At 49.6% G+C, this 13,321-nt stretch overlaps 1 protein-coding gene across 2 annotated transcripts in view; it reads right to left on the reverse strand.

Annotated features, from left to right (window-relative positions):
- Positions 1–13,321, reverse strand: part of bet1l (Bet1 golgi vesicular membrane trafficking protein-like) — a 35,701-nt gene that overhangs the window by 18,433 nt on the left and 3,947 nt on the right. Inside the window, exon 2 of one of the 2 annotated variants that reach the window (XM_041197782.1) lies at positions 7,558–7,670. The exons of the other annotated variant lie outside the window; for it this stretch is intronic. Within the exon in view, the coding sequence (XP_041053716.1) occupies positions 7,558–7,597 (40 nt within the window). The 5' untranslated portion in view covers positions 7,598–7,670. The remainder of the gene's footprint in view (positions 1–7,557; positions 7,671–13,321) is intronic. 2 annotated transcript variants of the gene reach the window in all.

Here is a 13,321-nt window from a genome sequence, read left to right on the forward strand (position 1 = left end):
TTCTTTTGATTGTAAATAAACAGCAATCTGTTGCAATTATTGGCTAATCTTCAATCAGTGCAGGCTGTGATGGGAGTGAAATGTCCCAGTGTACTCACACAATTGTGACTGCCCCTCAGTCTATAGAACTCTTTGCTGCACCATAATGCTATTTTAATTATACAAACAGGTCCTATTCTCTAAAACACCTTGGAAGAAATCCACTGACTGAGTAGAGCCTAGCCCTTTTCTGGTGACTAGAACAATAACATTCCCGGAACGCAGAGGCCAGTTTTCCTGACCAATCCACATTGCCACTACCCTTTGTGTGAAGAAGTGCTTCCCAGTTTCAATCTGAAATAGCCTTGCTCTAATTTTAAGATGGTGCTCCCTTATCCTTGATTCCCCTACCATAGAGAAAAAGACTTTAAACACAAGTACAGCAAATTCTAAATGGTGAGAAATAAATTGACCCATTAATGAGTGAACCTGCAAAAAGTGGCAGGCATTTTAGGAACATTTGGGCCAATTCAAAACCAGTACATGCTTCTCAAGGCAGAAGCTTAACTCATGTAGTTAGGCAACAATGGTCAACAAACAGGGAAAGAGACAGAACTAAGCATAAAGAAAAGGCATACACAAGTAGAAATGCGACGGACCGAGAGCACTACAAAAGACAATGGAAGGATACAAAGAAAATAATGAGGGCAAAGACAAGCTTGCAAGTGATATTGAGGTTAACAGTAAAAGATTTTATAATTATAGGATCTTATATTTATATAGCACCTTTACCATTAGTAAAACATTCCAAGTTACTTCACAGGAGCACTATCAAACAAAATTTGACATCGAGCCAAATAGCCAAAAGGTTGGTCAAAGAGGCAGACTTTAATGAGTATTTTAAAGGAAAGAGAGGTATAGGGAGGGAATCCCAGGGCCTAGAAAGCAGAAGGCATGACCTTCAATGTGGAACAATTAAAATCTGGAGCGCTGGAAGAAATTAGAGATGAAAGTGACTAGAATTAGAGGTAAACTTATGACATGGATTGGTAATTGGTTCGCAATATGAGAGTGGGGATAATTGGCTAAACTTGACAAGTGGTTTCTCCCAGAGATCTATACTGAAGCCTCAGCTTTTCATTATATTTGTCAATAGCTTGGATGAAGGGTGAGTTATTTATCCAAGTTTACAGATGATACTAAGTCAGAATGCACATTAAGTTGTGCAGATGCAAGAAGGAAGTTACAATTGGACATAAGATAAAATTAATTAAGTGGGAAAAATTGTGGCAGTTTGTGGGAAAGAGTGAGGCCTTCCACTTTGGAGAAAGACATTGGAATATTTTCCTAATGGCAACAGACCAGGAGCTGTGGAAGAGCAAATTGATTTGAGTGTCCAGGCATACAAATCACTAAAAATGAATGCACTGGTACAAAAAGTAATCAAAAAGTCTGATGGAATGTTGGCCTTTATTTCAAAGAAGTTGGAATACAAAATGGCAGAAGTGCTGCTTTGGTAGATCTCATCTTGAGTACTGGAGGCAGTTTGAGAACCACACCTCTGGAAAGATATAAAAACAGAAAATACGGGGAACACAGGTCAGGCAACACCAAACCGTCTGTCTACTGATTATTTCCAGCATTTTCTGATTTTATTCCAATATTTGTAGTAGATTGCTTTTGAACAGGAATACATAGATGAAATCTGTCCCTATAGAGGGATACTTGATCCCCCCTCCCTCTCCACTCTCTTGCACCTGTTCAAAATGGGGTTGTGTCAAACAGTCACAGTTGCTAAAATGGGTGGAGCTGAGCTGTAAGACAACCAAAGTGGTTCAAGCAGATTGCATATTCAGGTGGAATGGAACAGCTGTTCGTCCAGCCAGTCTTTATGGTGTTTGTAGTCAGGCTGAAGTTGCTACTTCATGACTAACAGAAGAATGTTGGAGACAAAGTGATCTACAATGAATAAGTGATTGACCAGTGAAGGGGTTTGTTTTATATGAGCTGGACAGGGCAGAATAACACAGGCGTTGGGTCAATTTTTCCTCAGCTTTTTCATCTTTGCAAGAAGCAATTGAGGGAGATTACTGGTGGTGGTGGTGCTCACTAAAAAGAGTTAGAGACTTACATTTTATAGCTGCTTGACCTGTCCAAAATAGTCAATGAATTTAATCGTGTCAACTGTGGCTCAGAAGGTTGCGCTCTCACCTATAATTCAGAAGTTCATGGGTCAAATCCCATTTCAGGCACAGTACTGAGGGAGAGCAGCACAAAGGGGAAGCAATGAGGGAGCACCGCACAGTCAGTGGGGCAGTATTGGGGGAATGCGACGCTGTCGGAGGGGTCATATTGAGGGAGTGCTGCACTCAGATGCTGCCTTTCAAATGATACAATAAATGGAGGCATTATTATTTACCCCTTTCTGGTGATGTAAAAGATCCAATGACATTATTTCAATGAAGAGCAGGAGAGTTCACCCTAGTGTCCTGACCAACATTTATCACTCAATCAACATCACTCAAACAGAGCACCATATCATTATCACATTGCTGCTTGTAGAATCTTGCTGTACATAAACTTCCTGCTGCATTTCCTACATTACAATAGTAACTAACTTCTAAAGTACTTAACTGGCTGCAAAGCACTTTGGGACATCCTGGGGTCATGAAAGGCATACAAATGCAAGTTCTTCCACAATCTATCAAATCCTTTTATAAGTTCCACCATTCATGCTGCCCCCCTCATATCTGTATCAGACAAATGGCAACATTTCCCATTATCAGAAGCAGTGCCTAAACTGCATTTCTATAGCACAGGGCTATCCAGCAGGGGGCCCCGGGGTGGGCTGGGCCAGCAATGGCTGCTAAGCAGGGCAGGCTGGTGAGGCCAGGCCCGTGGAGCCCAAAAGCAGGGAGCCAAGGACCTGGACCCAGGGAGTGAGGCCTGCAGGGCGGAGGTGGTCAGGAGCTTGAGGCAGCAACAGCAGGTCCTAATGGTGTCTGACTCAGTGAGTAACTGGAGGCTGTGGGGGAGAGAGAGAAGGGTAGAGAGGGGGCCCGGGCTAGAGGGGAGGGGTGGGGGGGAGACAAGGAACGTGCATGGGGCAGAGTGTGAATATAAGCCTGGCTCACTCCCAGTATCATGGTTCTCTTTCACCCTCACCCACACACCAACATGCATTCTTATTCACTCTCTCAGTGGGTGAGGGTGAGCAAGTGGGCACCCGAGACTGGGAGTGAGCCGGACACACACACACCCTCTTACACTCTAATACTCATCATTATTTGTGTTTTCTTTGCTTACCAGGTTGTTTCTTTTCATACCTCAGCATTTTTTTTAAATTAAGTTTATCTTTCTGAAATTTTCTCATCGGCCCCTTGAATGAGAAAAATGTTGAAATGTGGCCCCCACGTGAACAGGTTGGACAAGCCTGCTATAGCATCTTTCACGATCTCATGACATCCCAAAGCTCTTCACAGGAAATGAAATGTTTTCAAGTGTAGTCACTGATGTAAAATAGGAAACAGGACAGCCAATCTGCGTACAGCAAGCTCCCACAAATAGCAATGCGTATAAATGGCCAGATAATGTTTTTAGTGGCATTATTTAAGGTATAAATGTTGGGCAGAACTCCGGGGTGAACTCTATCACTTTTCTTTGAAATAGTGTAATGGGATCTTTTACATCCAGGGTGAATGCAGTGTGGAAGCTGAGATAATGACTTTATTTACTAATTTACTGGCTGTGTCATTGTACCCTGGGTTGGACGCTTACAGCTGTTGGAGACAGGCAGGCAGGCATGAAAAGGGGTGATAAAAGCAAAATACTGCGGATGCTGGAAATCTGAAACAAAAACAAAAATTGCTGGAAAAACTCAGCAGGTCTGACAGCATCTGTGGAGAGAAAGACAGAGTTAACGTTTCGACTCCATATTACTCTTCTTCAGAAAAGGGATGAAGCTGGTGCCCTCTGTGGGAGAACCTTGGTATTGCTCTGGTTAATGACTCCAAGTTATCAGAGTTACCCCAACAATCAAGAGCAACAGGCTCAAGAGGCAGAGTAACCAACCCCTATTCTAATTTATCATGCTCTCATTCCTCTCTGTATGGTTTTCTGCTGTCTGTGGTGTCTCTCTCTGTCCCAATGTGCACAATTTTTTCCTCTGGTCATCCTCTGTTCTTAGTCTTTCTGTGCTGGCTTTTCCTGCACTAGTCCATCCTGAATAACCCACTCACCCCTGCTCTCACTCAGTCTACCTGTTCTTTCTAAATAGGCACAAGCGGCAATTTCATGGTTTTTGTTGCCTCCCTGGCCTGGACTTTGACGAGAGAGAAGCAGCCATCGTGCTGCTAGTTCAGCCTGTTAGCCAGCGTCCTGGGAAATGAGGAAATATCAGTTGCAAAACTGGCAGCCCGAGTGCTCACAATGTCACAAGCTGCCTTGGGGGAATGGAATAGAGCCATGGAGAGTCCTGTTGTCTGGCACACACAATACTGTGCATCAGGGAAAGAGAAGAGAGACTAATAATCAGAAGTAATCTTCCATTAGGTCACAACTAAATCAGACACCATCAATGCTCTTGGGCATCATCTGCAGTGCTCCATCATTCATACCAGGATACCGAGTTTAATTATCACTGTCTCCTCACTAAATTATGCAAGCAGGGGAACAGACAAAATTACCTTGTGTGCAATTACATTTGCTCCATGGTCACTGAGCAACAGAAAATGCACTCTCTCTGCAATAATTGTGGGCGTTCCTACCTGATCTGTGAAGACTACACAATGGTCTCTGAAGCAGAGACTATAATTCCACTACAAGTACATTAACAGATCAACTCCACCATATCTGTTACAACCCGTGTACAGATTATAACAAAAACATTACATCCCAGAAGCCCAAACATCACCTGTGTGAAACATGCCCGTGTGGATAAGCTTGGTATACCCACAGCACAAATCAATACTAAGCTGCCAATCCTTACTGAGGCCAGGAGAACACTTGCCGCTAACAAAAGTGTTCCATTTGCCAACATCATCATCCTTTTGATTCAAAGTTATAAGACAACTAATAACTTATTAACTCTATGGGCAGTGCACCAAGTTACCAAATTTAAGCATCAGTGGCAAGAAAAGCTTTTACTTAAACAGGGAGTCTAGTTAGAATATGGAACTTTCTGCCACTGTTTTGAATAAGAATCTATAAATTGTCAAAGGGAATTTAGATTGCCACTTGGAGAGGGAACCATGAATGTGTGTTAATTTTCATTAAATGAGGAAGACAGGCAGCAATCTGGATTTTGCAAGCCATGTCTGTCTAGCTTCTACGCATCTTTAGCAAATTATTGTTTAGATTGTTGAGTTAATTTGCACGGTTAGCTGGTAAATTTGAATGCAGATCAAAGGATTATTGCTCAAGATCGCTCCATAAACTCTTAACTGAACTTTTAAACAATTCTATTTAAGGAAAATATTCTTACTCCCCCTGCTCTTCCCTACAGCCTAGCAAATTTTTTTCCCTTCAAGAATTTATCAAATTCCCATTTGAAAATCATTAAATCTCCTTTTACTGCTCTTTCAGGCAGACTATTCCAGATAGTGGCAGCTTGCTGTATAAAAGAATTTTTTATTTTTTCCCTGGTTCTTCTGACTTCACGCCTGCACTCCCGCCCCATGGCTCAAATCCTGGGACCCAAATACTGAGCTGGATGCCCATGGCAGTTCCAGCATTACTGGGGGGTCCATCCATGAATATGGCAGATTCACATACACCCCCTTTGTCTCTCTGTCAGAGTCAGCAACACAGGTTAATCTGGCCGAAGGCCTCCGATTCGCTTCCCTCCTGCTCCCTTCATGGGTTAGCCCCACATTCAATTGGCAATTGCTTTCTGAATATAATATGTGAAGCATATAAGTGACTTTGTGCACCAAGGATACATGCTTCATCCTGACATGTTCACTGCTGGCTGTGGTGTCAGGCAGGATATCAGAGGGAGTCCAGGAATATCAACACATATCCCCTCTACGGTGAAATCAGGGCATGGAGAGAAAGGGGAATGAGATGGATGTGGAACTTCTGGGCTCCTTCGTGTTTTTAAAACAAAGGAACAATGAAACAGCTGGTCGCAATATTGAAGCAAGCTGGCCAATCCATTGCATATATTATAAGCACAATGCTACTTTCAAAACAATGGCCACTCTGTTTTCTATCACTACTTCTGAGATCTATGGTCAGCTGGGACTCATTGGGCAGCACTTTCACCTTATTCAAAAGGTTGTGCATTAGAGTTCCACTCCAAACTCTTGAGCCCATAATCCAGGTTGACACTCCCAGTGCAGTCCACAGCGAGTCTGCAATGAAGGGTCAGTCCTGAGTGTGATGGCACTGAACATAAGAGACAGGAGCATCAGTAGACCATACAGCCCGGCAAATCTGCTCCGCTAATCAATAGGATCATGGTTGATCTTCGGCCTCAACTCTGCTTTCCCCCCCGCTCATTTCCTTAGATTTTTGGCATCTCAGAGAACCTATCTCAGCCTTAAATTTATTCATCGATGGAGCATCCATAACCCTTTGTGTGAAGAAATTTCTCATTTCAGTTCTAAATGATTGGCCCCTTATCCCAAGATTGTGCCCACACATTCTAGATTCCCCAGGCAGGGGCAACAATCTCTTAGTGGCTACCCTGTCAAGCCTCATCGAATATCTGTAACGAGATTACCTCTCATTCATCTAAACTCAGGAGACCCAATTTACTCATCCTTTCATCATAGGACAACCCTCTCATCACAGGGACCAATCTAGTCAACCTTTGCTGCACTGCCTCCAATGCAAGCCTATCCTTCCTTAAATATGGAGACCAAAACTGCGCACAATATTTCAGGTGTGACCTCACTAAAGCCCTGTAGAATTGTAGCAGGATCTTTTTATTCTTGTATTCCAAACCCCTTGCAATACAGGGTAACACACCATTTGCCATTATAATTGCTTGCTGTGCCTGCACACTGCACACTAACTTTCTGCAAGATGAAGGGAAATATTTTCTCTCAGGAGGGCCGGGGATCTGGGGAACTCTCTTCCTCAGAGCGACAGAGGCAGGGTCATTGAATAATTTTAAAGCAGAGGTACATAGATTCTTGACCAACAAGTGAGTCAGGATATCGGGGGTAGACAGGAAAGTGGTGCTGAGGCCACAATCAGATTAGTCATGGTCTTATTGAATGGTGGAGCAGGTTCTAAGGTCCGATTGGTCTTCTCCTGCTCCTAATTCGTATGTATGTTCATAACTTCCTTGTATGAGTACACACAAGTCTCTCTGAATATCAACATTCACAAGTTTCACACCTTTCTAAAAAAAAAGACATTCTGCTTTCCTATCCTTATGACCAAAGTGAAGAACCTCACACTACCCCACTCACTTAATTCTTTGCAGCCCCTTTGTGTCCTCCTGACAGCTTGCATTCCAACCTAGCTTTGTATCATCAGCAAACCTAGATACATTACTCTCTGTCTCTTTGTCTAAGTCATTAATTCATTCATTCATTCATATGTGCGCTGCCTGAAGGCAGGACCTACCTTCACAGTCTGCTGATGCTTCATCCCGAGTTGTTTTCATTGCAGTTTTTGTCAGTGGTGGTTTGCCATTGCCATCCACTCTCTGGGGCAGGGTGAGGAAGCAGGTCCCAAGTCTACCTCAGCCGGAATAGGATTTAAACCCGCACTGTTAATGTTATTCGGAGACACATGCTAGCCATCTAGCCAACTGAGCTCACTGACTCTCAAGTCAGTAATATAGACGGTAAGTAGTTGACAGCCCAGCACTGATCCTTGTGGCACTCCACTATTTATAGCCTGCCAACTTTAAAATGCCCCGCTTCTCGACTCTTTGCTTCCTGCTGTTAACCAATCCTCTATCCATGCTAATACATTACACGAAACTCCGTGAGCAGTTATCATGCATACTAACCTTTTTTGTGGCACATTATCGAATGCCTTTTGGAAATCCAAGTACACTACATTTACTGATTCCCTTTATAGACCTATAAGTTACATCTTCAGAAAACTTTAAAAAATTTGTCAAATACAATATCCCTTTTGTAAAACCATGTTGACTTTGTCTGATCATACTATGATTTTCTAAGCACGTTGTTAAGACTTCCTTAATAATAAATTCCAGCACTTTCCTAATGACTGATGTGAGGCTACCCGGCTTGTTCCCTTTTTCCCTCTCCTTCCTTGAATAGCGGAGTTACGTTTGCTAACTTCCAATCTGCTGGGGCCATTCTAGAATTGAAGGAATTATGGAAAATCATAACCAGTGCATCTATCTCTTTAGAACTCTAGGATGTAGATCATCAGGTCCTGCGGATTTGTAGATATTAGTCCCTTAAGTTTCTCCAGTACTTTTTCTCTGTAAATATTAATTACCTTAGTTTCATCACTCTTAATACCCCCCTAGGTTACCTTCTATTACTGCTTGAAAATTGTGCCTTTTACTGTGAACACAGACAAAAAATATTTGTTCAATGCCTCTGCCATTTACTCATTACCCATGATAATTTCTCCTGTGTCTGCCTCTAAAGGATCAATGTTTATTTTAGCTACTCTCTTTTTATATATTTGTAAAGGCCCCTACAATCTGTTTTAATACTCCTGGCTAGTTTACTCTAATATTCTATTTTTCCCTTAACAACAACTTTTTAGTGACCCTTTGCTGGTTTCTAAATCACTCCCAAATCCTTAGATTTACAATGATTCTTTGCAACATAAGCCTCTTCTATTAATCTGTTACTATTCTTAACCTCCTTCGGAAGCTCTAATTGAATCTTTGTTTATCAATTAAATGTATTTTTGAACATTTTAATTGGTTTCTTTTAATATTTCCACAGTTTAATTATCACCAATAACTTAGTACACTTGTGCAATCAACCTGAGCTAGCTCTCCCCTCCTACCTATGTCATTGGCTTTAAGGTTCTTGGTTTGTGAATGGCGTAAGTCACTTTCAAACTTACTATGGAATTCAGTTGGACAAAGATCACTGTTGCCCAGCTGATCTTTAACAATGAGATTACTAATTAACTCTGCCTCCTTACACAATACTAGATGTAAAGTAGCTTTATACCTAGTTGGTCCCACATTGTATTGCTCTAGGACACTGTGACAAAAGCATTCGACAAACTCAGCTTGCGCAGTCTACATGAAGATTCAAGTCGCCCACAATAATTATGTTGCCTTCGTTACAAGCTCCAATAAATTCTCATATAATTTTGTCCTACAGCATAAATAGAGGGAGCCGTCGCGAGGGAGTGCTGCCGGAGGGGGCAGTCACGAGGGAGCGCCGCGCTGCCGGAGGGGGCAGTCGCGAGGGAGCGCCGCGCTGCCGGAGGGGGCAGTCGCGAGGGAGCGCCGCGCCGCCGGAGGGGGCAGTCGCGAGGGAGCGCCGCCGGAGGGGGCAGTCGCGAGGGAGCGCCGCCGGAGGGGGCAGTCGCGAGGGAGCGCCGCCGGAGGGGGCAGTCGCGAGGGAGCGCCGCCGGAGGGGGCAGTCGCGAGGGAGCGCCGCCGGAGGGGGCAGTCACGAGGGAGCAGTCATGCCGTTGAAGGGGGCAGTCGCACCGCCAGAGGGGGCAGTCGCGAGGGAGCAGTCACGCTGTCAAAGGGGGCAGTCGCACCGCCGGACGGGGCGGTCACGAGGGAGCGGAGCGCCGCGCTGCCGGAGGGGGCGGTCACGAGGGAGCGGAGCGCCGCGCTGCCGGAGGGGGCGGTCACGAGGGAGCGGAGCGCCGCGCTGCCGGAGGGGGCGGTCACGAGGGAGCGGAGCGCCGCGCTGCCGGAGGGGGCGGTCACGAGGGAGCGGAGCGCCGCGCTGCCGGAGGGGGCGGTCACGAGGGAGCGGAGCGCCGCGCTGCCGGAGGGGGCGGTCACGAGGGAGCGGAGCGCCGCGCTGCCGGAGGGGGCGGTCACGAGGGAGCGGAGCGCCGCGCTGCCGGAGGGGGCGGTCACGAGGGAGCGGAGCGCCGCGCTGCCGGAGGGGGCGGTCACGAGGGAGCGGAGCGCCGCGCTGCCGGAGGGGGCGGTCACGAGGGAGCGGAGCGCCGCGCTGCCGGAGGGGGCGGTCACGAGGGAGCGGAGCGCCGCGCTGCCGGAGGGGGCGGTCACGAGGGAGCGGAGCGCCGCGCTGCCGGAGGGGGCGGTCACGAGGGAGCGGAGCGCCGCGCTGCCGGAGGGGGCGGTCACGAGGGAGCGCCGCGCTGCCGGAGGGGGCGGTCACGAGGGAGCGCCGCGCTGCCGGAGGGGGCAGTCACGAGGGAGCGCCGCGCTGCCGGAGGGGGCAGTCACGAGGGAGCGCCGCGCTGCCGGAGGGGGCAGTCACGAGGGAGCGCCGCGCTGCCGGAGGGGGCAGTCACGAGGGAGCGCCGCGCTGCCGGAGGGGGCAGTCACGAGGGAGCGCCGCGCTGCCGGAGGGGGCAGTCACGAGGGAGCGCCGCGCTGCCGGAGGGGGCAGTCACGAGGGAGCGCCGCGCTGCCGGAGGGGGCAGTCACGAGGGAGCGCCGCGCTGCCGGAGGGGGCAGTCACGAGGGAGCGCCGCGCTGCCGGAGGGGGCAGTCACGAGGGAGCGCCGCGCTGCCGGAGGGGGCAGTCACGAGGGAGCGCCGCGCTGCCGGAGGGGGCAGTCACGAGGGAGCGCCGCGCTGCCGGAGGGGGCAGTCACGAGGGAGCGCCGCGCTGCCGGAGGGGGCAGTCACGAGGGAGCGCCGCGCTGCCGGAGGGGGCAGTCACGAGGGAGCGCCGCGCTGCCGGAGGGGGCAGTCACGAGGGAGCGCCGCGCTGCCGGAGGGGGCAGTCACGAGGGAGCGCCGCGCTGCCGGAGGGGGCAGTCACGAGGGAGCGCCGCGCTGCCGGAGGGGGCAGTCACGAGGGAGCGCCGCGCTGCCGGAGGGGGCAGTCACGAGGGAGCGCCGCGCTGCCGGAGGGGGCAGTCACGAGGGAGCGCCGCGCTGCCGGAGGGGGCAGTCACGAGGGAGCGCCGCGCTGCCGGAGGGGGCAGTCACGAGGGAGCGCCGCGCTGCCGGAGGGGGCAGTCACGAGGGAGCGCCGCGCTGCCGGAGGGGGCAGTCACGAGGGAGCGCCGCGCTGCCGGAGGGGGCAGTCACGAGGGAGCGCCGCGCTGCCGGAGGGGGCAGTCACGAGGGAGCGCCGCGCTGCCGGAGGGGGCAGTCACGAGGGAGCGCCGCGCTGCCGGAGGGGGCAGTCACGAGGGAGCGCCGCGCTGCCGGAGGGGGCAGTCACGAGGGAGCGCCGCGCTGCCGGAGGGGGCAGTCACGAGGGAGCGCCGCGCTGCCGGAGGGGGCAGTCACGAGGGAGCGCCGCGCTGCCGGAGGGGGCAGTCACGAGGGAGCGCCGCGCTGCCGGAGGGGGCAGTCACGAGGGAGCGCCGCGCTGCCGGAGGGGGCAGTCACGAGGGAGCGCCGCGCTGCCGGAGGGGGCAGTCACGAGGGAGCGCCGCGCTGCCGGAGGGGGCAGTCACGAGGGAGCGCCGCGCTGCCGGAGGGGGCAGTCACGAGGGAGCGCCGCGCTGCCGGAGGGGGCAGTCACGAGGGAGCGCCGCGCTGCCGGAGGGGGCAGTCACGAGGGAGCGCCGCGCTGCCGGAGGGGGCAGTCACGAGGGAGCGCCGCGCTGCCGGAGGGGGCAGTCACGAGGGAGCGCCGCGCTGCCGGAGGGGGCAGTCACGAGGGAGCGCCGCGCTGCCGGAGGGGGCAGTCACGAGGGAGCGCCGCGCTGCCGGAGGGGGCAGTCACGAGGGAGCGCCGCGCTGCCGGAGGGGGCAGTCACGAGGGAGCGCCGCGCTGCCGGAGGGGGCAGTCACGAGGGAGCGCCGCGCTGCCGGAGGGGGCAGTCACGAGGGAGCGCCGCGCTGCCGGAGGGGGCAGTCACGAGGGAGCGCCGCGCTGCCGGAGGGGGCAGTCACGAGGGAGCGCCGCGCTGCCGGAGGGGGCAGTCACGAGGGAGCGCCGCGCTGCCGGAGGGGGCAGTCACGAGGGAGTAGTCATGCCGCACTCCGAGGTGCTGTCTTTCAGATGAGACATTAATTCAAGGTCCTTTCCAATGGGTGTAAAAGATTCCAGAGCACTAGTTGAAGACGACCAAGGGGAGCGTACCCATGTCCTGGCACCAGTACGTATCCCTCAGCCAACATCACAAACAATTTAGCTGATCATTATTACATTATTGTTGATGGGAGCTTGTTGTAAGCAAATTGTCAGTCGTATTTTCTACCTTTCAAAAGTGACTGTATTTCAAAAAGTACTTTGCTAGCTCTAAAGTGCTATGTGACTTCCTGAAGTTGTGAAACATGCTATAGATAAACTTGTCTTTTTCTTTGCTGAAGCTCAGAAAGATGTTGAAGCAAACACTGTACAAACAGTAGCAATTAGTGTCTGAAAGGGCAGGAGTCTCTCGGGCTAGGCTGCCACGTTGACACAAGCACCACAATCTAGCCATAAGGTAAACAGATTACACATTAACACCATAACTGTATGCTCTGTGTCCACAATCAACTCCTGTTAAAAGCCAGGTTATTCTGCTCAGAAAAATTGAAGCAACTAATTCAAATTAACTAAGTTAAATAAAACAAACCGAGGTCATATTAAGTGACATATTTCAAATTCATTTGGATGCAGAGTGGTTTGTAAATTATATAGCCTGCTGAGATAAGCATTACAGGGCTAGTTTCTCTGTCTCTCTAAAATTACCTTTTCTAGTCCCCCAGTTTCTGTCTCTGCGCTCACTCCATTTGCCACCTGCAGCTTGGCTCCATTCCCTGTAGCATCCTTCTCTATGCTAAGATCTCACCATTCTATCCTTCTCCTTTTTCTGCCCTCACTTATTTTTTCTCCATCTATTTTCCTTCCTGCTGCTCAAGTACATCTCTTCCCCCTTTCTTGTTTCTTTCCTGTTTCATCCATTCTTTCTCCATCTCATTCTCTTTATACATTTTTGCTATCCCATCATATAATGCTCCTCCCCTTTATCATTCACGGAACCCACCCTCAGGGACAAAATTAACAATCAATCATTTGACCAAATATGCAATAATTAAGGAAAATCACCACAGATTTGTTAAGAAAAAATCATGTTTAAATTTTCAATGAAATAACAGAAAGAGGGTTGAGGAGGGTAATGTAGTTCATGTGGTGCATATGGACTTCCAAAAGGTATTAATAAAGTATCACACGTTTTCCAGCAAAGTTGAAGACCAAGAAATAAACAGGACAGCATGGACACAAAGTCAATGACACATAACTTGGAAGTATTGTGAACTATGAGGAGGACAGTGATA

The sequence above is a fragment of the Carcharodon carcharias genome, chromosome 10 (assembly GCF_017639515.1).
Source record: "Carcharodon carcharias isolate sCarCar2 chromosome 10, sCarCar2.pri, whole genome shotgun sequence".
In the NCBI taxonomy this organism is placed as follows: domain Eukaryota; kingdom Metazoa; phylum Chordata; class Chondrichthyes; order Lamniformes; family Lamnidae; genus Carcharodon; species Carcharodon carcharias.